Source organism: Zootoca vivipara, chromosome 9 (genome assembly GCF_963506605.1).
Source record: "Zootoca vivipara chromosome 9, rZooViv1.1, whole genome shotgun sequence".
Classification (NCBI taxonomy): Eukaryota; Metazoa; Chordata; class Lepidosauria; order Squamata; family Lacertidae; genus Zootoca; species Zootoca vivipara.
Window position 1 is genome coordinate 12,551,419 of NC_083284.1, and position 22,347 is coordinate 12,573,765.

Genomic DNA, 22,347 nt, shown 5'->3' on the forward strand with positions numbered 1-22,347 from the left:
GGCTTGGTGGAAGAGATTGAGAGAGAGAGAGAAAAGGGAGCAGGGTTTAAATAACGCAGTGTGCCACGGGGCAGATCATGCGTAGCCATCTTGACAGTACTCTGCTGTTTAAAACAGCAGGTACCACCTCATTCATTTATATACACATATTACATCTAAAGACCAACCTTATGAGGAGTTCAGGGCATGATATATATGGCATTTTCCATATATACCTATGGTCTAATATGGCATTATCCCAATTGGTTCCCCACAGACCACTGAGCTTCATGGCCAAACTAGGATTCAAACCAGGGCCTGTTCACCCCACATCCAGCAAAGGATCCATTCTGCCCCACATGCTCTGTGTTTATCCAAGCTGGAGTACACCAAGAATATTCCTATTTTGTACTTTTGGTCCAATCGCTTAGTGTTATATTGCCAAGAGGCTTTACGTTTTAATGGCACATAGCTTCGGGTGTTTTTAATCGACCAATTTACTAATTTGGCAATTAGTTTTAATTTGGCAAAGCCATTATGGTGTTTCAGCAGTCTTTCATTCTAGAAATGGTTCTAAAAATTACTTAAACAAACAAACAAACATGATAGGTTGCTTACCTGGGAGCAGGTAAGGGCCAAAACCTGGTGTTTGCAGCAGTAGAATTGCCCGCTGATCCAGACGTCTGAATAAGCAGATCAGCCTATTCCAGCAACTTACTATTTCAGGTATGTAGACTATGCAGCATTGAGCAATGCCCACTGGCCAGCTGCAAGAGTAATGCTTCTTTAATTGTCCAGGGAAATGGTTGAGGCTGTTGCATGCTGTAGAATTGCATGTTGACCCAGATGCCTGAATAAGCAGGTCAGCCTATTTCAGCAACTTTGCTGAGTTTCCTTCCCTCAATTATTCCTGCACTGTTATTTGCATGTGTGTACTGCGCATGTGTGCAAAGAGCATCTCACTTGGGGAGGTGGTCACATAACAAGGAACCATAAACACACAAAGAGGGGAAAAAAGAAATTAAATTAAAAGCAATAAGGACCAGCGCCAGGAACACCCATTCCGCCTCCTGCATTGTTGATGTAAACCACTTAAGAGATTTATTGAAATATAAAGCAGTATGCAAGTTCAATAAATAAGTAATATAACTACAGTGGTACCTTGGTTTATGAACACAATTGGTTCCGGAAGTCTGTTCATAAACTGAAGCGTTCATAAACTGAAGCGAACTTTCCCATTGAAAGTAATGGAAAGTGGATTAATCCGTTCCAGACGGTCCGCGGAGTACTTAAACTGAAGCGTTCATAAACTGAAGCGAACTTTCCCATTGAAAGTAATGGAAAGTGGATTAATCCGTTCCAGACGGGTCCGCGGAGTACTTAAACTGAAGCGTTCATAAACTGAAGCGAACTTTCCCATTGAAAGTAATGGAAAGTGGATTAATCCGTTCCAGACGGGTCCGCGGAGTGCTCAACCTGAAGTGTACTTAACCCGAAGCATGGGTGTAATTGGTTCCGGAAGTCTATTCATAAACTGAAGCGTTCATAAACTGAAGCGAACTTTCCCATTGAAAGTAATGGAAAGTGAATTAATCCGTTCCAGATGGGTCCGCGGCATTCGTAAACTGAAAATTCGTAAACCGAGGTGTTCATAAACCGAGGTTCCACTGTACATGGTGCCTTTCTCAGACACCAGAGAAGATAGGAGACAGGCAAGTGTTCTGATATTTGGTATCCTTCAAACAGAGAAGGAAATATTTAAGTAGTTCTTTCTAGCCCAAGTTTGCATTGGGGCATAAATATATTACAGTATATGATTGCTCTGATTAGCATAGATAGCTTGGAGTTAAATGCATTTGCTAATATAGCTGAAGTTACTGTAAAGAAATTGTAAATCTGCAGAAGAAAACCCCAGAGGAGCAATTTATGTCTTTTATTCCCAGCCCATTCTGATGACATTGATAAGTAAATTATGGACAGTAGGTATGTGTGAAAATAGGTTCTTGAGATGCACCTGAAATTGACAGAAGCAGTTGTAACCTGGGGCTTGTTTTGGTCAATTACCACTGTCACTTGGTTTGCAAAACTTCTGTTGTTTACAAGGTAAGGCATGTGGCGAGGGTGAAGTATGATAGCTAGCCAGCTTAGTTGGCCTAGCAAATGAACAGAAAGTGTTGGAATTTTTGTGCCATGAGACTTGTTTTGGTTTCCAGCTGGCTGCCAGGAAAGGCGACTTTTGCTGATAAACGTTGGAAATTGTGGAGAAACTTTGCTCATTTTGGCACTTGGACAGCCCCCAAATAGGTTGCACTTGGCCAAGTCATACTCAAGAGTAAACCCTTTGAAAACAAGGGGTCACGTCTAACTAAAGTCGATTCATTTCAATCTGAGATGGGCTTCTAGTTGGATCCAACCTATTGTGGAGAAACCTGTTTCGGCCCAAGGGCCACATTCCCTAGTGGGCAACTTTCTGGGGGCTGTGTGCCTGTGGTGGGCGAGGTCAGAGGCAAAACTGGAGGGAGCAATGGATGCAACCCTTAACTTTATGCAAAGGGCTGCATTCCAGCCAGACATGTTGTTGTTGTTTAGTCGTTTAGTCGTGTCCGACTCTTCGTGACCCCATGGACCAGAGCACGCCAGGCACTCCTGTCTTGCACTGCCTCCCGCAGTTTGGTCAAACTCATGTTCGTAGCTTCGAGAACACTGTCCAACCATCTCGTCCTCTGTCGTCCCCTTCTCCTGGTGCCCTCCATCTTTCCCAACATCAGGGTCTTTTCCAGGGAGTCTTCTCTTCTCATGAGGTGGCCAAAGTATTGGAGCCTCAGCTTCAGGATCTGTCCTTCCAGTGAGCACTCAGGGCTGATTTCCTTAAGAATGGACAGGTTTGATCTTCTTGCAGTCCACGGGACTCTCAAGAGTCTCCTCCAGCACCATAATTCAAAAGCATCAATTCTTCGGCGATCAGCCTTCTTTATGGTCCAGCTCTCACTTCCATACATCACTACTGGGAAAACCATAGCTTTAACCACACGGACCTTTGTCGGCAAGGTGATGTCTCTGCTTTTTAAGATGCTGTCTAGGTTTGTCATTGCTTTTCTCCCAAGAAGCAGGCGTCTTTTAATTTCGTGACTGCTGTCACCATCTGCAGCCACACATACATCAGACGTTTCTACATACCTCTCCAACCAGACAGGTGAGCAAGAGGCACAGGACAAGGGCACACAGGACATTCTAGCCAGGCAAAAGCGCCCAAGGAAGTTGGAAAGCAGGGCTAGTGTGGGGTATGGCCTGGGCCAGAGCAGGACCTGGGGAGAGTCCCTCCACTCCTGGTCTACATGGCATGCACTGGGCTACCCATAAATCTTTGGCTCCCTTGGAGTCAGATTATTTTATTCATTTCACTGGAGGCTGATCTTGAATAGGTACATTTTACTCTGAATTTTGTATTTGCATTTGGAGTGTGGCAAGAGGGCTGTTTTTGCCCCTGAAAGGCATGTTAAAACTTCTAAATAAATAAGGACAGTTTTGCATTCCGCCGTCCGTCCCCCCCCCCCCCGCTTTTCCATTGTTATCTTTTCAGCTTGTCTTTATTTTTTTTGTCGTTCAGGACAATTTGATTCACTCTGGAAAAATAACAGGCCTTGTTGTAGCACCAACTTCAACCCAAGAATCACTACAGCCCTGATGCAACTAAATCTAATTTGGATTAATCGAATTAGAGATGCCTTTTAAATGCTTTAAATCTCCCTGACAGAGAGAGGGGGAGAAATGCTATCAAATAGACAGCAGTGAATTCCAAAGCGTTTTAAATATTTCCTGCATAGATTTCATCTTATTATTATTTCAATAAATCTATGAATGTTCCAAAAACTATTTGATACTCTTCAACAAGGGGCTCAGGTATGTGGACTATGTGGCATTGAGCAGTGCCCACTGGCCAGCTGCAAAAGGAATGTTTCTTCTATTTTCAAGGGAAACGGCTGAGGCTGTTGCCACGCTTAATGAGCAGAGTGTTGTCCTTTGGGAAGCTGGAGAGAATAATGCATAGCAATCTTATCTCCACACTGACCAGCTAGGATAGGGTTGCCAGACGTCCCCATTTCATAGGGACAGTCCCCAGATTTGCGAATAAGTCCCCGGACAAATTCCATCCCCAGAATGTCCCCGGTTGTTTTTAAAAGTCTGGAATGGATCGATCCACTTGGCATTTCTTTCTATGGGAAAGTGTGCCTTGGTTTTGGAATGCTTTGGTTTTGGAACGGACTTCCGGAAAGGATTAAGTTTGAGAACCAAGGTACCACTGTACAGATGACTGTTGTAGCTTACGTTACTTAGAATGGGTTTGCAAATCTGCTGCTCCAGAGAAGCGGACACGGAGCAATGGATTCAAACTACAAGAAAGAAGATTCCACCTAAACATTAGGAAGAACTTCCTGACAGTAAGAGCTGTTCGACAGTGGAATTTGCTGCCAAGAAGTTTGGTGGAGTCTCCTTCTTTGGAGGTCTTTAAGCAGAGGCTTGACAGGCATATGTCAAGAATGCTTTGATGGTGTTTCCTGCTTGGCAGGGGGTTGGACTGGATGGCCCTTGTGGTCTCTTCCAACTCTATGATTCTATGATTCTACGTTATGTGCCAGTTGAGCATCTGGTGAAAACCCAAAGCCAGCCACATAATGGTTATACCCAGGCTTGCTTGTCGTGTCAAGAACGAGCTTGCCGAGGAGACTTTGATGCACCAGCCGTGCATGTGTGGGCCTGGGGTTGCCCAGTGCACAAGCCCTCCAGCATGGAACCATGCTGCCGTTCGCTGCATGTGGGTAGGAAACTTGGCAAATGAAGGAAGTGATTATTCTGCAGCTGATTAGGGGTTCTTTCCCCACAAGTCTAATTTATTTTTAATGATTGGGGGAAATCCTTCACAGAAGAGCTTTCTTTTCCCTCTTCCGGAGCGAGAGGTGGAAAGCTTTTGCCTGCTAGCATTCCCCCGCCCCCCTTCCGAGCACCTATCCAGTTGCGCAATCTGGCTATTAGCTTTGCCGCTTTATGGTGAGTGAAAGAGATTGCAAAGCAGCAACGCTAGATCAAGAGATACGTTATAAGTAACACCTGCAACCCCAAATGTGGCTTGCTAGTTCAAATCTATGTGTGAAACTGACACATCTGCGCACACAGAGATTGCCTCTTTGGTCTCTTTTAAGCCCACAGTTTTCCCATGTCTGCCATTTCCCTTTCCGGGAATATCACACTGCTTATCTCTAGGTTCTATCACCAGGTTCGTTTAAGGTTCTCACTGTAAACAAGTGGTAAAGTGACAATATAGTATTTCTATTCTATTTCTATTTCTACTGATGTATCACCTCAGTGCACCTTTTTACACGGGCCTCTCTTTTTCAGCATCACATATTTTCTATTTCTCTTTCCCTCCTGTTCTTGCCTCCTCCACTTCTTGTGTACTTAAGTTCCTTCTTTCACAGGTAGGTAGCCGTGTTGGTCTGGGTCGAAGTAAAATTTAAAAAAATTCCTTCAGTAGCACCTTAAAGACCAACTAAGTTTTTATTTTGGTATGAGCTTTCGTGTGCATGCACACTTCTTCAGATACACTGAAATAGGAGTCCCCAGGCGCTTATGTGGAGAAGGGGTGGGGAGGGGGTGGGAGGGGAGGAGGTATCACTCAGAAGGGTGGTGGAAGTGGGTGATTGACTGACTGATAGCTGTTGATGACTGAAAATGGTTTTGCATGAAAAAGCAAGGGTTGAGATGGCTGAAGAGAAACCAGTAGGAGAACACTTCAATCTCCCAGGACATTCTATACAAGATCTCAAAGTAGCTGTCTTACTACAAAAGAAATTCAGAAATAGACTGGAAAGAGAAGTTGCTGAATTACAACTTATCACCAAGCTCAAAACCATGGAGGGACCTGGTTTGAACAGAGACATTGGATTCTTATCTCATTATACATGATAAAGCTATCTTCTCCACATAAGTGCCTGGGGACTCCTATTTCAGTGTATCTGAAGAAGTGTGCATGCACACGAAAGCTCATACCAAAATAAAAACTTAGTTGGTCTTTAAGGTGCTACTGAAGGAATTTTTTTTATTTTCCTTCTTTCAGTTATTCTGGCTGTTGGCTCACTTTCCTAGTATTCAGCCTCCTTTTCTTCCCTTACTTCCGTATGCCTCCCATCCAAACTCACATTTCACTTCCCTCATATAAGCAGCTCACTGCCTAACAAATGTTCTATTGCTGCTGTTTCTGTGATGAGGACTTAGAATGGGTTTGCAAATATAGGGACAAGAGCTGCCACCTTCCATGCGATCAGGCTGAGAGATACTGCGTACTTACAGTAAGTTACCAGCAACTGCCCCCACCCATATTATTCAAGCACCTGTGATCTGGGTGTACGAGGACAGAGACCTGCAATATTTACTTGTGGAGAAGAGACAGGCTTTAGCAAGCTCCCTTTAACTCCCCTAAGGTAGCTGCAAGATGAGCAACCCAGTGAAATGGGTGAGATCAATCCTGTGATCTAGCAACATTAGTCAGCTTTAGACTTGTAATTCCAGATTTTATTAAATGAGTGAAGATGAGTGAGCAGGAGTGAGAAGCATGGAAGAAGGAGAAAAACAGTGAGTAATTTCTAGCTAACGTAGACTATTATCATCTCTAAGTTAGTTTCAGCAACTAACATAAAACACAGCATTCTTGGCACATGCAGAGGGCATAAGGTCTGTTTCGAGGTTGAAGTGAACAAGCAGAATGCCCCAGGGCAAGCTGAGATACAAAACCAGGCTGTGGACCAAGAAGGGTGATGTTTGATGTAGTTCTGTATACTGGAACTAGAGAAAGAGAATTGGGAAGGATTTCTGTCACATAGGATTAACTAAACACCCTATTGTGCATTCAGGCAAAGTACAGTATCTGTGTGTTTTGCTTTGCTTTGTTTTGCTATGTTTTCACGGAGGGAAGAATCTTTGGGCAGAGTTGGGCATTTCAACAGGGACAGAAGGGATGGGGCTCAGCTTTCTGAAAGCTTGCTCGCCTTCTGCCGCAGCAAGCCAGCCATGAAACTGCAGCAGCCTATCTAGTGACGAGGGAGGCTTGCCAGTGACAAGCAGCCAGTGTTTTCACTGCCTTGGCTTCCCAACAAGATGTCTTGGGAGCTATAGGCGTATCTGCAGAGTAACTTGTTTCTTGGAGTTTCTGAGAGGGAAGAGAAAGAGTTAAATGAATTTGTGTTAATAGAGCAGACATGCCTTTCCCCCTCTGCCAGCATTGAAATGGCTGGTCTTGACATGATGCCATTTTTCTCCATGATAACGCTTTGAAATGATTCAAAGTGGAGACATTCAGATGGAAAACATGAGTAACCATTCATGTAGATTTCTTAGGATAAGAGCTAGAAGCGAGATCCCAGGTTCATGGTGGCTGCTGCGCACAGGATTTCTAGTCCTGCTCTGGAACTGCATATTATTGCCGAGATATTGCTGCTGCTAAATACCACGGACCTGTGTCTCTTCATTCCGTATGCTTCTACAGAGATACCTCTTGTTGTGAATGGGATCCGTTCCGGAGGCCCGTTTGCAACATGAAAAGGCCGCATCCTGAAGCGCCCCATCTGTGCACGAGTGTGATGCAATGTGGCGCTTCTGCGCATGCGCGCAGGTTACGGACGTGCCGAACCTGGAAGTAACCCGTTCTGGGACTTCCGGGTTTGGCGCGTCCGTAACCTGAGAAGACGCAACCCGCTGCAGACGTATCATGAGGTATGACTGTAAATGCAAAATGTCGTTGCATTGCAAGTTCCCCTTTCCATCACGCTCAGTGATTGGCTGCTGCTTATAGGGGCATGGAACCCTAGGCACAACGATGCCATGACAAACATTTTGCTGTTCTAAACTAAATGTCATTGGGGGAATATGTGGCATTGTTGGAAAGCCACTTATGAATGACCGCTGGGAAGAGCGCAGAGAGAAGAGAAGATAATCTTTATTGTCATTGTCCCCTTGCAGGAACAATAAAATTACTCGGTTACCACATCCACTCAGATAAAGCATTCCACATTATTATTATTATTATTATTATTATTATTATTATTATTATTATTATTATTTATACCCCGCCCATCTGGGTGGGTTTCCCCAGCCACTCTGGGCAGCTTCCAACAGAAGTATTAAAATATAATCTATTACATTAAAAGCTTTCCTAAACATAATCCAAAATTACTACAAAACCCTAATTAAAACAGTGCAATACGGTGCAATATAACAAGTAAAATAAGATGACTTCAAAGTCCAGACTCCATTTAAGGCCAAAATCGCTCTTGAGAATAAATTGTTCTTGAGACGGCTCATTCTCGCCTGCATTGTTCTATATCTCCGTCCCGATGGCAGGAGCTCGAAGAAACGGTGACCAGGGTGCGTTGAATCTCTTGATATATCTAGTGCTTTTCTATGGCACCTGGTGGTATAGATTTGTTCTAAGGTGAAGAGTGAGCAGCCAATAATGCTCTCTGCTGTTTTAATAATTCTACACAGCCCTGCCTATCCTGAGAAGAACAGCTTGCGTACCACACACATAAACCATACGTGAGCACACTCTGTATGGCACAGTGATAGAAGGCAAGCAGCAGCTTTTGTGGAAGACGGTTTTTCCTTAGAATTCTCAAAAAGTACAGTGGCGGCTGCGCCTTCTTCACAAGCCCCCTTGTATTACCACTCCAGGACAGATCTTCCTGTAGCTCAATGCCTAAAAGTCTAAACGTTGGTGCATCTGCGGCAGCACAACCGGATGCCTTCATCTGCAACCCCAGCTGCAACAAAACATGTCTCCCCCCGTATTGGTGTCTACAGCCACAGCACAGCAGATGCTGCAACCTTCCAACAGTTTGACTTCACCCCCAAAGGCCCATTCCTCCATTGTCTCTTGAGACAGAAGAACGCTAGCTTGGGGGGGGGGAAGCACATGGCTTGCACAATGTTGCAAACAGATGCTTTGCATTGTCTACTCTTTGGTTTGTTTTTGCTTTTTTTTACAGTTTCTACAACTGGGACAGGAATATCTGCTGCTTGAATTCAAGTCCAAATTACCAAGTGATTGCAGAAAATGTGTGTGGCGTCCTCTTCAAGAACAAGTCTGACAGGAAGGTCATTAATGTTGACCCCAAGGTAGCATTGTAACTTTTGTAGTTTCCCTGAAACAACAGGCCTGTCTGTGTCAAACATCCATGCTTTTATTTGTACTGCTCATTTCATGGACCAAGGGGCAATGCACGGGTCTGGCATTTGTCCTATTGAGAAGTGACATTCCATCATGAAGGACATTTCTTATATTAGTTGGATATATGATGTTCTTCAAATGGGACATCTTGTCAATGCAACCAAGGTAGAAACAATCATGTAAGCCATCGCATGAACGTGTGAATCTTAAGTACTTCTGGAACAAGGTCTGAAAGCAACAGATCTCAGTGTAGGTAGGTAGGTCTTCCTGTAAAGCTGTGCAGTAGGCCTCACAAGATGGAAATGTCATCTTTTAATTCTTTTTGAATGAGATCTTTTTTCCCATGGATGACAGCAGTGGGCCTCAGTTTCATTAAGCATAAGGCATATCTAGAGAAACATCTTAAACTCCCCAGATTCCCTTGGGCACTTCCTTATGTAATAGTGCAGTAATAATAGTTCAGTAATCCTGTGCAGAAAAACTGGGTGCACCTGCAGTCTTAGAGGCAACAGCCAACCTACACAAAGCCAACAGCAGTTCCCCTTTGCTTATTGCAGTCTCTGGGAGCTTGTGATCAAGAGCTCGTGAACAGGACTTGCAAACAGGGACGTTTGGTGGAATGGGAGGGAGGAGGAGAATGGGAGGGATCGGTGGAAGAGACTGAAGAAAGTGAGTTTGTGTTTTTTGGAATAAGGTTGCTTGCTTCCTGAGCTGTTTGGAGACTTGATTGTGAGTTTGTTTGTGGGTGTGGTCATGTGACAGTGCATGGTCTGAAGGAGAGGGGCTGCTGCTGAAAGGAAGGCAAACTGAATGAGAAAGTTGTGGGAATGTTAGGGATGTGGATTAGGATATATTATTAGATAGATCCTATCCAAGCTTGTGTTATCAAGCTTCCAATATCAGCAGAGTGACATTCCCCTTTTGTGCGCAGCAAAACGTGAGCGTTCAGGTTTGTTAGAACCTCTACAACAATATTATACTTCCTGACAAATCCCCTTTGTCCCTCTTAAAAGAAATACACAACACAGTGTTCATAAAATAAGATAGAGTTTACTTACAGGTTCATCCTGAGTTAACAGCATAATCTCAGAAAGGCAGGCTTGCTTAGAAAAGGTTACAGAGGTATTCATTTGGAGTCCTCTGGTCTCTCTCTTGGTAGCAGGCCAAGAGGGAGAACCATCCTAAATGTAGGTTCTGTGCAGATGTGTTCCCATTGAAGGAGAAATGGCTAAGAGAGAGAATGGCTGCTGTCTGGGGGCTTTTGTCTGCCAGCTAATCCATCTCATCTGCATATCTGGAGGAACAGGAACTGAGCTTAGTCGGGTGTCCCTCCAGGTGAGTTCCTCTTAGTGGACACTCTAGGAACTGTTGTGACTTGTCTGCCCCAGTGTTCCATCCCACAAAAGTGAGTTGAGCCAGCAGCAGGTCTGCTTAGCTTCTTGCAGTCTCCGGGAGCTCATGACCAGGACTACCTGGTATTCCCAGGTAGTGCTGGGAACAACTCCTGCGTGAAGTACTACAGCCTGTCAGTGACATAGCTGTCGACTATTCCCCTTTTTTAAGGGAAATTCCCTTATTCCGAATAGGATTCCTCGCGAGAAAAGGGAAAAGTTGACAGCTATGGTCAGTGTAGACCAGGCTTCCTCAAACTCGGCCCTCCAGGTGTTTTGAGACTACAATTCCCATCATCCCTGACCACTGGTCATGCTAGCTATGGATCATGGGAGTTGTAGGCCAAAAACATCTGGAGGGCCAAGTTTGAGGAAGCCTGGTATAGACAATATAATGGTCTGTCTCAGTATAAGGCAACTTCCTATAGTCCTATTTTATGGCTAGGTTCAAGGCCAAGGCCACTGAGATAATGTATGGGTCCCCCAGCGAGCATTGGGAAACTGGCATTGGGAAAGAGGACTTAGAATCATAGAATTGTAGGGATGGAAGGAACCCTGAGGTTAATTTAACCCAATCCCCTGCAATGCAGGACCCCCTATGGCAGTCACGGTCAAACCTGGCCCTCCAGCTGTTTTGGGACTACAGTTCCCATCATCCCTGACCACTGGTCCTGTTAGCTAGGGGTGATGCCATCACTGCCCTATGGGCAACCTTGGCATTATCGGCACCATGCTCTAGCCAACTGAGCTATCCAGAGTGATTACAAACCCACGCTGGTTGTGCCCTCCTTACCCCACTGCAATGGGTCTATTTCAAGGCATTTTCTCTCTCTCTCAAACAACCTCATTTGACAGGCTGATTTTCCACTGTCTTCCACTTACTCCAGGTTATGACACCAAAACAGTTAAATGCTACATTACTTTCTTTTTACAAATTGGTTTAAATATTTCCAAAGAGTGTGCATGAAATGTGCAGGGGGGGGGAGAGACTTAGGAAATCAGATCCATATATTCCTGTTCCAAAAGAATAGTATGCAATTCACAAATCTGTCACTGCAGGGGTAGTGTGTCCCATTTCACCACTTAAGTCGAAACAGAAAGGTGCCATAACACCTTGCCACCTCATTGAAGCCTCCCTTACCTGGGTTGCAAAGCAGCAGCGGCAGCAGGTTCTCGCAAAGCACATGAGATCTTACATGAGTCCTAGATTGGACTGTCCGAAGATTACGCAGTGCGCTCCATGCACAGAATTTCCGGCAATCCCGCCCCCCACTCCAGTAAAACAGCAGAGAAAAATGGACAAATGGCCATGATTCAAACAAAGGTAAGCATTTTACATCCCTTTGAATCCATTTTGCTTGGAAGGTGGGTGGCGCTGTGGGTTAAACCACAGAGCCTAGGGCTTGCCGATCAGAAGGTCGGCAGTTCGAATCCCCGCAACTGAGTGAGCTCCTGTTGCTCGGTCCCTGCTCCTGCCAGCCTAGCAGTTCGAAAGCATGAAGTGCAAGTAGATAAATAGGTACCGCTACAGCGGGAAGGGAAACAGCGTTTCCGTGCGCTGCTCTGGTTCTCCAAAAGTGGCTTAGTCATGCTGGCCACATGGAATTTGCTACCAAGGAGTGTGGTGGAGTCTCCTTCTTTGGAGGTCTTTAAGCAGAGGCTTGACAGGCATATGTCAAGAATGCTTTGATGGTGTTTCCTGCTTGGCAGGGGGTTGGACTGGATGGCCCTTGTGGTCTCTTCCAACTCTATGATTATATGACCCAGAAGCTGTACGCTGGCTCCCTCGGCCAGTAAAGCAAGATGAGCACCGGAACCCCAGAGTCGTCCGCAACTGGACCTAACGGTCAGGGGTCCCTTTACCTTTAATAAAATGCTTACCCTTCTGATTGAATTAAATTGGACTTAAAATACTGTACTGAGATTTGCTTGAATCGTATCCATTTTTCCATTGCTTCTTTGCTGTCTTGGTTAGAGAGTTCCTTTATGAACAATGGCCCTCTGTTGTGATCTGAGTGTGTCCATCTGCAGTGATCTGAGTGAGTCCATCTGTTCTTCATTGTCCCTTTAAAAATGTTGCATCTTAAGTCCTTGGACTATAGATTGAATATGGCAAACACACCCATGCTTTGGTTCCTCTCAAAACCAACGCAGAGTAAGCCGGGCAGTAATTTGTTTGGGTTTGCACAGAACAGCTCTCGGATGAGGGTTTCTTTGAAGTACTTCCCACGAAAGCTGGTTGCATATGAATAGCAACGGGACAAAATATCAAATTATACACATCTTAAAATGGGAGTGTGTTGGTTTGCAAGACATTTAAAAATGCATACCTAAAAAGAAGTGTATTTGGTTGCATTCAAAGTGGGTCACTGGTCTAACTTCCTGCAGCTGTGGAACATCTGTAACAAATAAGCAGATACCCTATTGCTATGTGAAATATATACTTTTAAGAATTGAGGACCAAATCAAGCACAGAGGGGGTTTTGGCTCTTTAAAGCCATACACACATTGCATTTCTAGCTTCCTTGTGTGTCTCTACTGCACAGTGGCATAAATACCCATGAAAATGGTCAAAATTTGATACCTACATTGGAGTGTGTAACAGGCCGGGGAGGCTGAATCACACAAAATGTGGGACAAAGAATCCCACAAAATGTGGGACAAAGAATCACCACCCACTCAGGACCTATCGGACAACATGGAGGACTAGTAGATTTGGGAGATGATGCCTCCCCACCCCCTAAAATCTAATGGAGACATTGAATGGAAAAAATTATTTAGAAATGGATGCTCCTCCAAATTAACCCTTCTCTACCAAGCCAGCTATGTGATGCTTACTAGTGAGGATAGAAGACAGCAGGTTGTAAACAGGGAGGCTGCAATACCCTCGAAGTGTGGACAATCGGCTGTCTTTCCACTTGTAGCAGACAGCAGAATGAGTGCGTAGCACTTGGGGGTCCCCTTGACAGTTGCCTGCCCAACTTCCTAGCCATTATGCATCCAGAAGCTATTGCAAATCAAACATTGCTCCTGGCTAGGCATTCCATGCAAATTGGGCCTTTCACAAGATCAAGCTCTCAAGGTAGACTTTGGAACGGAGGGCCAAAGTTGGCATGTTATCTGATGCGTGTTCTTGTGAGCTGGCAATAATCCAGTGGTGCGCAACCTCCCAGGATCTCATGCTGCACAGATCGCAATGGTGTGAACTGAAAATATGCTTGATTTGAGTTTCTTGCTTCTTTCTCGCCCTTGTTCCATCCTCAGGCTTATCCAGGGGACAACACAACACGGACTCCAATCGAAACGGACCTCTACCTGCAGGTGGTCATTTATGACCATGTCCTCAGAAGAAAGCTCTAAACATCATTTCTGATGAGGAACAAATACGCTGGAATAAGTCTTTAATATGTATACCAGAAGTGGAGATGGGGGGAGTAGTTTATTTCACGACCAAATAGTCAAGGATGCCTTAGGCTGTTAAGGAACTGTTACCAAATAGCACTTTTCCTGAGGTTGCTTATTAAAGAGGTTTTGCCTTTGTTTTCCTGTCTGCATAAGAGTGCTTTAAATCATTTAAGAACCCTAAAATACAGCACCCCTTTAGAAACGTGTGTTAACTCAGTGCACAGTTACTTCTAATTACTTTTTGAACCACAGAATGCCTTCCACCACACCTCGGGAAATGTGTGCAGGTTTGGGGGAATGCAAACTTTTGGTGAGGCATCAAATGTGTGTGAATCAGAACAGGAGGAGGTGAAACTGAATTAACAAAATAAGATAGGGCAGGGTGGGGTGGGAAGAGAGCTGTGTTGCTCTTCACTTAATGATATTCACTAAATGAGTGCCCTGGAAACTCAACGCCAAACTTCAAATGATTTTACATGTGTCACCTTGGAGCTGAGTGGATCCTTTAAAGCAGGGCTTGCACAGCCTGTGGCCCTTGAGACTTGCCTCCACTGCAATGTCCATCACCTCTTGACTGGCTGGGCTGCTGGAGTCTAGCCAAATGCAGCCCACAGGTTGACCACTGGTGCTTTGAAATCTGTAAATCGGAGGGGCTAGGCAGCCAGTTTAGGTACCAGCAACTCATTCCTTTCATGCTATGGCCCCTCTCCTCCCCACCCCACCCCACTCAACAAAAAGACAATTGGAAGGGGAGTTCACAGATTGCATTTGGAAATGCTAACTGAGAATTAATTTAATCAGTGGCAACCTACTATAGTTTGAACGCTGGGGAAAAGTTTGGTACCTTGGCTCCCACACATCAAATCATATAACTATAGAGTTGGAAGGGACCCTGAGAGTAATCTAGTCCAGGCATGTCCAACTCTCAAGAGACTGTCATCTACTCCCAGTATTAAAATAAAATAAAATGGCAGTGATCTACCCATTGTCATTGGAGGGAGGAGGTGCATGCGTGGGGTGGGTGGGTGGATTACCCAGAGTTGTTGAGCTTTTTTAAGGTGGGAAGTGCCCAGAGCTTTTGGGGAGGATTGCGCAGAATTTTTTAGCTTTCCCCCCATAACTTTTTGTACACAATAAGGACCCCGTGATCTACCAGGATCAGCCGAGGATCTACTGGTCGGACTATCGGAATCGGGGGGTCAAAAGGCCAGCTGGCTCAGCCCCGGCTGGAGCGTCTCCCCTCAGCCTTGCCGCTGCAGAGATCCATCGACCTCTGCTCCAATGTGCATCAGTGGCTCAAGCTTGCAGACTTGAGCACATTTTCCTCAGCAGTGCAAACTGCAGAACAGAAGAGGCTTGAGGCTGTAGACACATACAGTGGAACCTCTGTTTATGAACACCTCGGTTTACGAATTTTCGGTTTACGAACGCTGCGGACCCATCTGGAACGGATTAATCCACTTTCCATTACTTTCAATGGGAAAGTTCGCTTCAGTTTATGAACGCTTCAGTTTATGAACAGACTTCTGGAACCAATTACACCCATGCTTCAGGTTAAGTACGCTTCAGGTTGAGTACTCCGCGGACCTGTCTGGAACGGATTAATCCACTTTCCATTACTTTCAATGGGAAAGTTCGCTTCGGTTTATGAACGCTTCAGTTTATGAACAGACTTCCGGAACCAATTGTGTTCAAAAACCAAGGTACCACTGTACTAATCTAGGCATTTATTATACATAAATCAGGACAAAGGAAAAAATGGCATCTCTCCTTGCTGTCTTCTCAGAGACTGAAAACAAATCCAATACAGAGCGGAAGTTCCCCTCCAGCAATCTGTGCTGGAATGTAAACAGACGTGTGACATGCAACAATCCACATATCTGCAGCAAAAGGTGGAATTTGACTCCCAATATGGACATCCCTGCTGTAGTCCAACCCCCTGCAATGCAGAAATATCCAGCTGTCCCATATAGAGATCGAACCTGTGACCCTGGCATTTTCAGCACCCTGCTCTCACCAAGTGAGCTAGAGCTGCTCTGTGTGCAAACACCCCCAGTGTGGTCCTACCACAGGCACCCCCAAACTTCGGCCCTCCAGATGTTTTGGACTACAATTCCCATCTTCCCCGACCACTGGTCCTGTTAGCTAGGGATCATGGGAGTTGTAGGCCAAAACATCTGGAGGGCCGCAGTTTGGGGATGCCTGTCCTACCACCTGCATTGCAAGCTAGACTATTAAACGCAATATTTCTCCCTGCCTTCCCTGCTTCCTTTCTTTTTCCTTGATATAGGGTCTCATGCCTCACCCAGAAGCCCAGGAAACTGGATTTTTGCATCTGGAAAGGAACAGTTCCCTTGTCAGTTTGCAAATCTCTAATTAAAAGTACCCACCTAGAAAAATGTGTCTCTTCCTGCAGGTGGGGGGCAGGTGATGCTACGGGCCAAATGCTCACAGGGAGGGCTGGGAAGATCCAGCTTGGGAATGAGCAAAGAGCCAAAGAAATCACAGAGCAGAACAGCTCCAGGGGAAGGGCTACTGTCAATAAGCCCGTAAAGAGGACACCCAAAGGGAGGGCTGGGGAGTCTCACAGTGAGTAGTTAAGTGCTGTGCTGCTTAAGAGGCACTTGAATGGAGGCAGACTCATTAACAGGTGGGCACAGCTCCAGTAACATAGCAAGATCTAGGCCACGCAGGAGGAGTCCTTCTCTTGCCAGGATTGTCTCTGCTCCCAGGAAGGGCAAGGGAAGGAATCAAATTGTGAGCGAGAGATGAGGATGAAACCAGAGGGGCACGTGCTTCAATGTCTCCCCCACCACTAAGGTAGCCTTGTCTTTGACAGCTTACCTGATGGTCATGCAGGTGAGTGAGGAGGCTGAAGGGAGAGGGACAGGATGCCCCATTCTTCCTCCAGCAGTCCACTTGCTTTCCATGTGAGCCACAGAAGAAGGAAAGCCTTTTCCCAGTGACCATCGTGCAAATCCATAGGTGTGGCTCTGTTCCCTCTGCCAATCCCCTCGATAGAAGGCTTGGGGTGTTTTTTACGAGCCTGACAAGAGGCTAGGAGCAGGATTCCCCCTCCCACACACAAACACACCTCTTTCCACAGCCAGCATGCACATTCTGGCTACAGCCTCAATGCAAGCTGCATTTGTGGATTTGTTTATAATGCAGTGTGAAGGAGACATCAGGAGGGGATTGGTGCAGAAATGCTCAATGCCTGTGTGCTCACTGCAGTCCCCATGCAAAGGTTGCTTAGAGGAGATGTTGTCGGGTGGCAGGCCAAGTAGAATCATAGAATCATAGAGTTGGAAGAGACCACAAGGGTCATCCAGTCCAACCCCCTGCCAAGCAGGAAACACCATCAAAGCATTCTTGACATATGCTTGTCAAGCCTCTGCTTGAAGACCTCCAAAGAAGGAGACTCCACCACACTCCTTGGTAGCAAATTCCACTGCCAAACAGCTCTTACTGTCAGGAAGTTCTTCCTAATGTTTAGGTGGAATCTTATTTCTTGTAGTTTGAATCCATTGCTCCGTGTCCGCTTCTCTGGAGCAGCAGAAAACAATCTTTCTCCCTCCTCCATATGACATCCTTTCATATATTTGAACATGGCTATCATATCACCCCTTAACCTTCTCTTCTCCTGGCTAAACATACGCAGCTCCCTAAGCCATTCCTCATAAGGTATAAGGTATAAGTATGTGCAGCAGCTCTCTGTGTAGATCACATAATTTATCGGTGCCTCCCAAAAGATTGCCCGCTTGACAGCATATAATGAACTGCTGTACACGAACAGGGGTTGTGTTTGCACTGCACCTGGAAGAAGGGAGCTGCTCCATTTTATGAGTGAGGAAGAGCTTTCAAGGTGTGAATAGCTGGTCTTTCTCAGAGAATATGTGGGGAGTTTTGTTCACCTCTTCACACTTCGTTTTGTGTAGTTTTCCCGCCTTCCATTTAACCAAGTGCCCAAGAGGTTTAAGGTTGCAGCCAGAGGGGAAAGGAAGGGAAACAGTGTGTGAGAGAGAGCGCAATTGGATCAGCTTCCCCTGATTCTGTTTGGTAGAATTTAATAGCATGGAGGTAACCAAAAGAATGCTCAGACTACTGCTTTGGTGAGGCCCATTGATGGAGGACCGAAAGGAGAAGACATAGCAGAAGCCTAAAAGGAAAGATGATGAGGGTGAGTTTTCTTCATTTGCCTGGACTAATAGCAGTGAAGCGTTACTAAATTAATTCTCTGCTAATCTTGGTTCAATAAATCTTGGGATTCAAGAGATATTTTTAGATGATTAATTGAAGAATGATTTGATTCTGGACTTGGAGTCATGCTATGCCTTTCATGCTATATAGCTGGGAGAAGTCTTTGTCCATGGAGTTTTCTTGGCAGGGATACTGGAGTGGCTTGCCAGTTCCTTCTCCAGGTGGATCACCTTTAGTCAAAACTCTCCACTATGACCTGTCCATCTTAGGTGGCCCTGCATGGCATAGCTCATAGCTTCTCTGAGTTATTCAAGCCCCTTCGCCATGACAAGGCATTGATCCATGAAGGATCCATCCCAGTAGTGATGTATGGAAGTGAGAGCTGGACCATAAAGAAGGCTGATCGCCGAAGAATTGATGCTTTTGAATTATGGTGCTGGAGGAGACTCTTGAGAGTCCCATGGACTGCAAGAAGATCAAACCTATCCATTCTGAAGGAAATCAGCCCTGAGTGCTCACTGGAAGGACAGATCATGAAGCTGAGGCTCCAATACTTTGGCCACCTCATGAGAAGAGAAGACTCCCTGGAAAAGACCCTGATGTTGGGAAAGAATGAGGACAGTAGGAGAAGGGGACGACAGAGGACGAGATGGTTAGACAGTGTTCTCGAAGCTACAAACATGAGTTTGACCAAACTGCGGGAGGCAGTGCAAGACAGGAGTGCCTGGCATGCTGTGGTCCATGGGGTCACGAAGAGTCGGACACGACTAAACGACTAAACAAAGCTGGGAGAAGGGTTTGGTATATATTCACAATGAATACTTGGACTACGACTATAGGTTCCTGCAAGGTTTAAGCAAGTTGGTAATAAGGAAGTTCAGTCTCCAGGCCAATGTGTGCACAAAGCTGGGCTCCATTGCTGGGCTTTGGTGAGCTTATTTGCTGGCGGGCAGGAATGAGCACCTTGACCTAGCCACCGTTATAATCTCCATCAATGCCCCCCCCCAGCTCACTCTGAAATGGTGCCCAGCCCCTGTCAGCCAGCATTGCATTAACATCTGTAGTGATGAAATGTTTCGAGAGATTGGTCCTCCATCATCTTAGAACATGTTTTCCACCGGACTTTGATAACCACCAGTTCGCCTACAGGAGAAATAGGTCAACAGATGATGCCATTGCTACAGCTTTTCACCTTGCAGCGAGTCATCTGGAGAGACCAGGGAATTATGTCAGAATGCTTTTTATTTATTATAGCTCGGCTTTCAATACCATCCTTCCGGACATTCTCATCGCAAAGTTAAGGGACCTGGACCTTTCTTCTAACATGTGTGATTGGATTAAAGACTTTCTGAGAGATCGGACACAAAGAGTGAGGATTGGTCCTGTTACATCTACCTCCCTGAAGCTCAGCACTGGCACTCCACAGGGATGTGTGCTAAGTCCATTCCTGTATTCGTTATGTACATATGATTGCATTTCATCTGACCCATCTACTGCAATTATTAAGTTTGCTGATGACACCATCATAATGGGTTTAATTACAGGCAGTGACGAATCTGTGTACAGGGGGGAGGTTCAAAAGGTATCCACAATGTGCTCTGAGAACAACCTGCACCTAAACATTGGCAAGACAAAGGCGATGGTGTTGGACTTTCGGAGGAAGAGAGGGGAGCTAGCCCCGTTGTATATCGGGGAGGGGGGCTGTGTAGAGAGAGTCTCTTCCTTTAAATACCTGGGAGTCCATCTTAGTGAAGACCTAACTTGGAAGGTCAATACAGCCCAGGTGGTTAGGAAGGCCCAACAGAGACTTCATTTCCTTAGGGTCTTTCAAAAGAACAAAGTTGGACAGCAATTGATGATTTCCTTCTATCGGTCCACGATAGAAAGTGTTCTCTCATATACTGCATTATGGTGTGGTATGCTGGTTTGACAGCCATGGACAGAGAGTCCCTACGGAGGGTGGTGAGGACAGCCCACGATATCGTGGGCTGTCTCCTGAGTCTGCTAGATGTCATCGCGAGAGACCGCTGCCTCAGAAGAGCGAGGAGCATTCTCAGGGATGACTCACACCCTGGCCAGCACCTTTTTACATTCTCCTGCCCTTGGGCAGGAGATATAGAAGCATGATAAGCTGCACCAACAGGTTGAAGAATAGTTTCTACCCATGGGCCACGAGGCTGCTGAATGTGGTAGTACAACAGCACACGGAGTGACAAGGAGATTGTGGGGGGAAGGGGGGCTCATTTAATCTCACTGTAAACAAGTGGTACAGTGACAATAAAGTATTTCTATTTCTATTGTTCAGAGCATTTAGCCAGAAAACATAATGTAAAGGTGGGCACAAGAACCAGTGGCAGGTCCCATGGGGATGGAGACCACCTTGAGAACTGTCCCAAGATTCCAGGTGCTGACAGGGAAAGGACAGTAATTCCATGAGCAGGATTGCTCCCTAAGTGATGAAATACAGTATATTAAGCTTTCAGTATTTAAGATGGTTATCTGCTGAACATTCAGTTCAGCGGTTAAACTAGAGGTTCTCCAAACCATGGATGGGTATTTGAAACCATCACTTGAAGATTGCAAACCTTGGTTTGAAGGCACTTCTAGTTAGCATTAACCATAGTTTACCCAGTCCAGGTGTCCTGGATAAACCAGTATGCAAAATGCCTTTGACATATTATTACTCCTCCGAATCATAGTTTAAAGAATTGCTAACATGGAATCTGAAGAGACTCAGAGTATCTGCTGCAATTAATTAGGACATATGAAAATACACTGTAATCAGTTTGCTTGTAACTGGCATGGATTAACTAGATTTACTAGATTTTAATATTCTTGTTTAATGTATGTTATTCGTTTGGACTGCTGTGGTGTTTAAAATAAAATAATTAGATTGGTTAAAACAGATCTTATTCTTTCCAAGTTTAATATGGTTGGATTGATATATTATCAGTTTGTCTAGAAATAGTTAGTAAATTAATTGCATTTGGAGAATTAATGTGCATTTAATTGGTAAAGTGATCTGTTGTCTGTTGTCATGAACTGTTCAACCTTTATAATAATAAATGCTTATGTGGGCATTGTAGCGGTATATATATATTTTCTTCTCTTAGAAAGCAGCCTATTAAATCACTTCCATTCCTATTTTATACTTAAAAACTTGATTCTCTTTTTAAAAAACCAACAACTTAAAAGTATATTCCAAAATACCCTGTTATCTATATCTATAAAACTAATTAACAATACTAATTGTAAAATCTAAACATGGCTACTGGTATTGGCTCAACTCTTACAATCAAGTTTCTGAACGTCCAGTTCCCCAATACTAAGTGGCTTCATATATTACGAAAACTAGCACACAGCAGAGAGACAAACTGTAATGTGAGAGAGCTGTTCACACACATTCTTCTTTTTTTAAACCATGTGGTCCTGAGGACCCCAAACCAACTGTGGTTTCCAATAGTATATATATCGCTACAGGAAATGTTGTGGGTACACTCTACTATTCTTGTAACACAAAGTGCCTACAGAATCATAGAAACTGGAGGAGCAGGAAGTCATCAGGTCCACTCCCCTGACATCTATCAGAATACCCCATGCATTCCAAAATCCAGGTAAGGATGCATCAGGAAGAGAGTACATCATCTACCAGTGTTTAGTGGCTAGCAGTGCCCAGCATACCTGCCAAGTTGCTGTCAGAGAAATAAGGGACCGGGCCGGAAATAGCAGACCAGAGGTAGCGCTGCCGCCATTTTGGAACTGGGCGGAGCATGCTCAGAAGTGACTTTTGATGCTGCTTTGCCCAGTTCCAAAATGGCCGCTACACCAGAAGCCGCACTGCAGCCATTTTGGAACTGGGCAGAGCAGCATCAAAAGTCGCTTCTGAGCATGCTCCGCCCAGTTCCAAAATGGCCGCCGCGCCAGAATAAACCGGGGGAAAAACAAAAAAAATCTGTTTTTTCAGCTAGGAACAGCTGGAAAAACGGGGATTTCCCAGGGAAAATGGGAGACTTGGCAGCTATGGTGCCCAGGAGGCTGGCATCAGGGGGAGCTGCTAGTCAGTAGGAAAGCATTCATCTGCACAGTGCTAACTTTGAAAACTCCTGCTTCCCCCTCCGCCTCCTGGGGCTTAAGGGTGGGGGGTTCTCATTCATC

The 22,347-nt window shown here is 45.1% G+C and overlaps 1 protein-coding gene across 1 annotated transcript in view; it reads left to right on the plus strand.

Moving 5' to 3' along the window:
• Positions 1–20,078, plus strand: part of CFAP299 (cilia and flagella associated protein 299) — a 325,747-nt gene extending 305,669 nt beyond the window's left edge. The window contains exons 5-6 of the mRNA XM_060278392.1: positions 9,015–9,144; positions 13,852–20,078. Coding sequence (XP_060134375.1) covers positions 9,015–9,144; positions 13,852–13,947 — 226 coding nt within the window. The 3' untranslated portion in view covers positions 13,948–20,078. The remainder of the gene's footprint in view (positions 1–9,014; positions 9,145–13,851) is intronic.
• Positions 20,079–22,347: the final 2,269 nt, after the last annotated feature.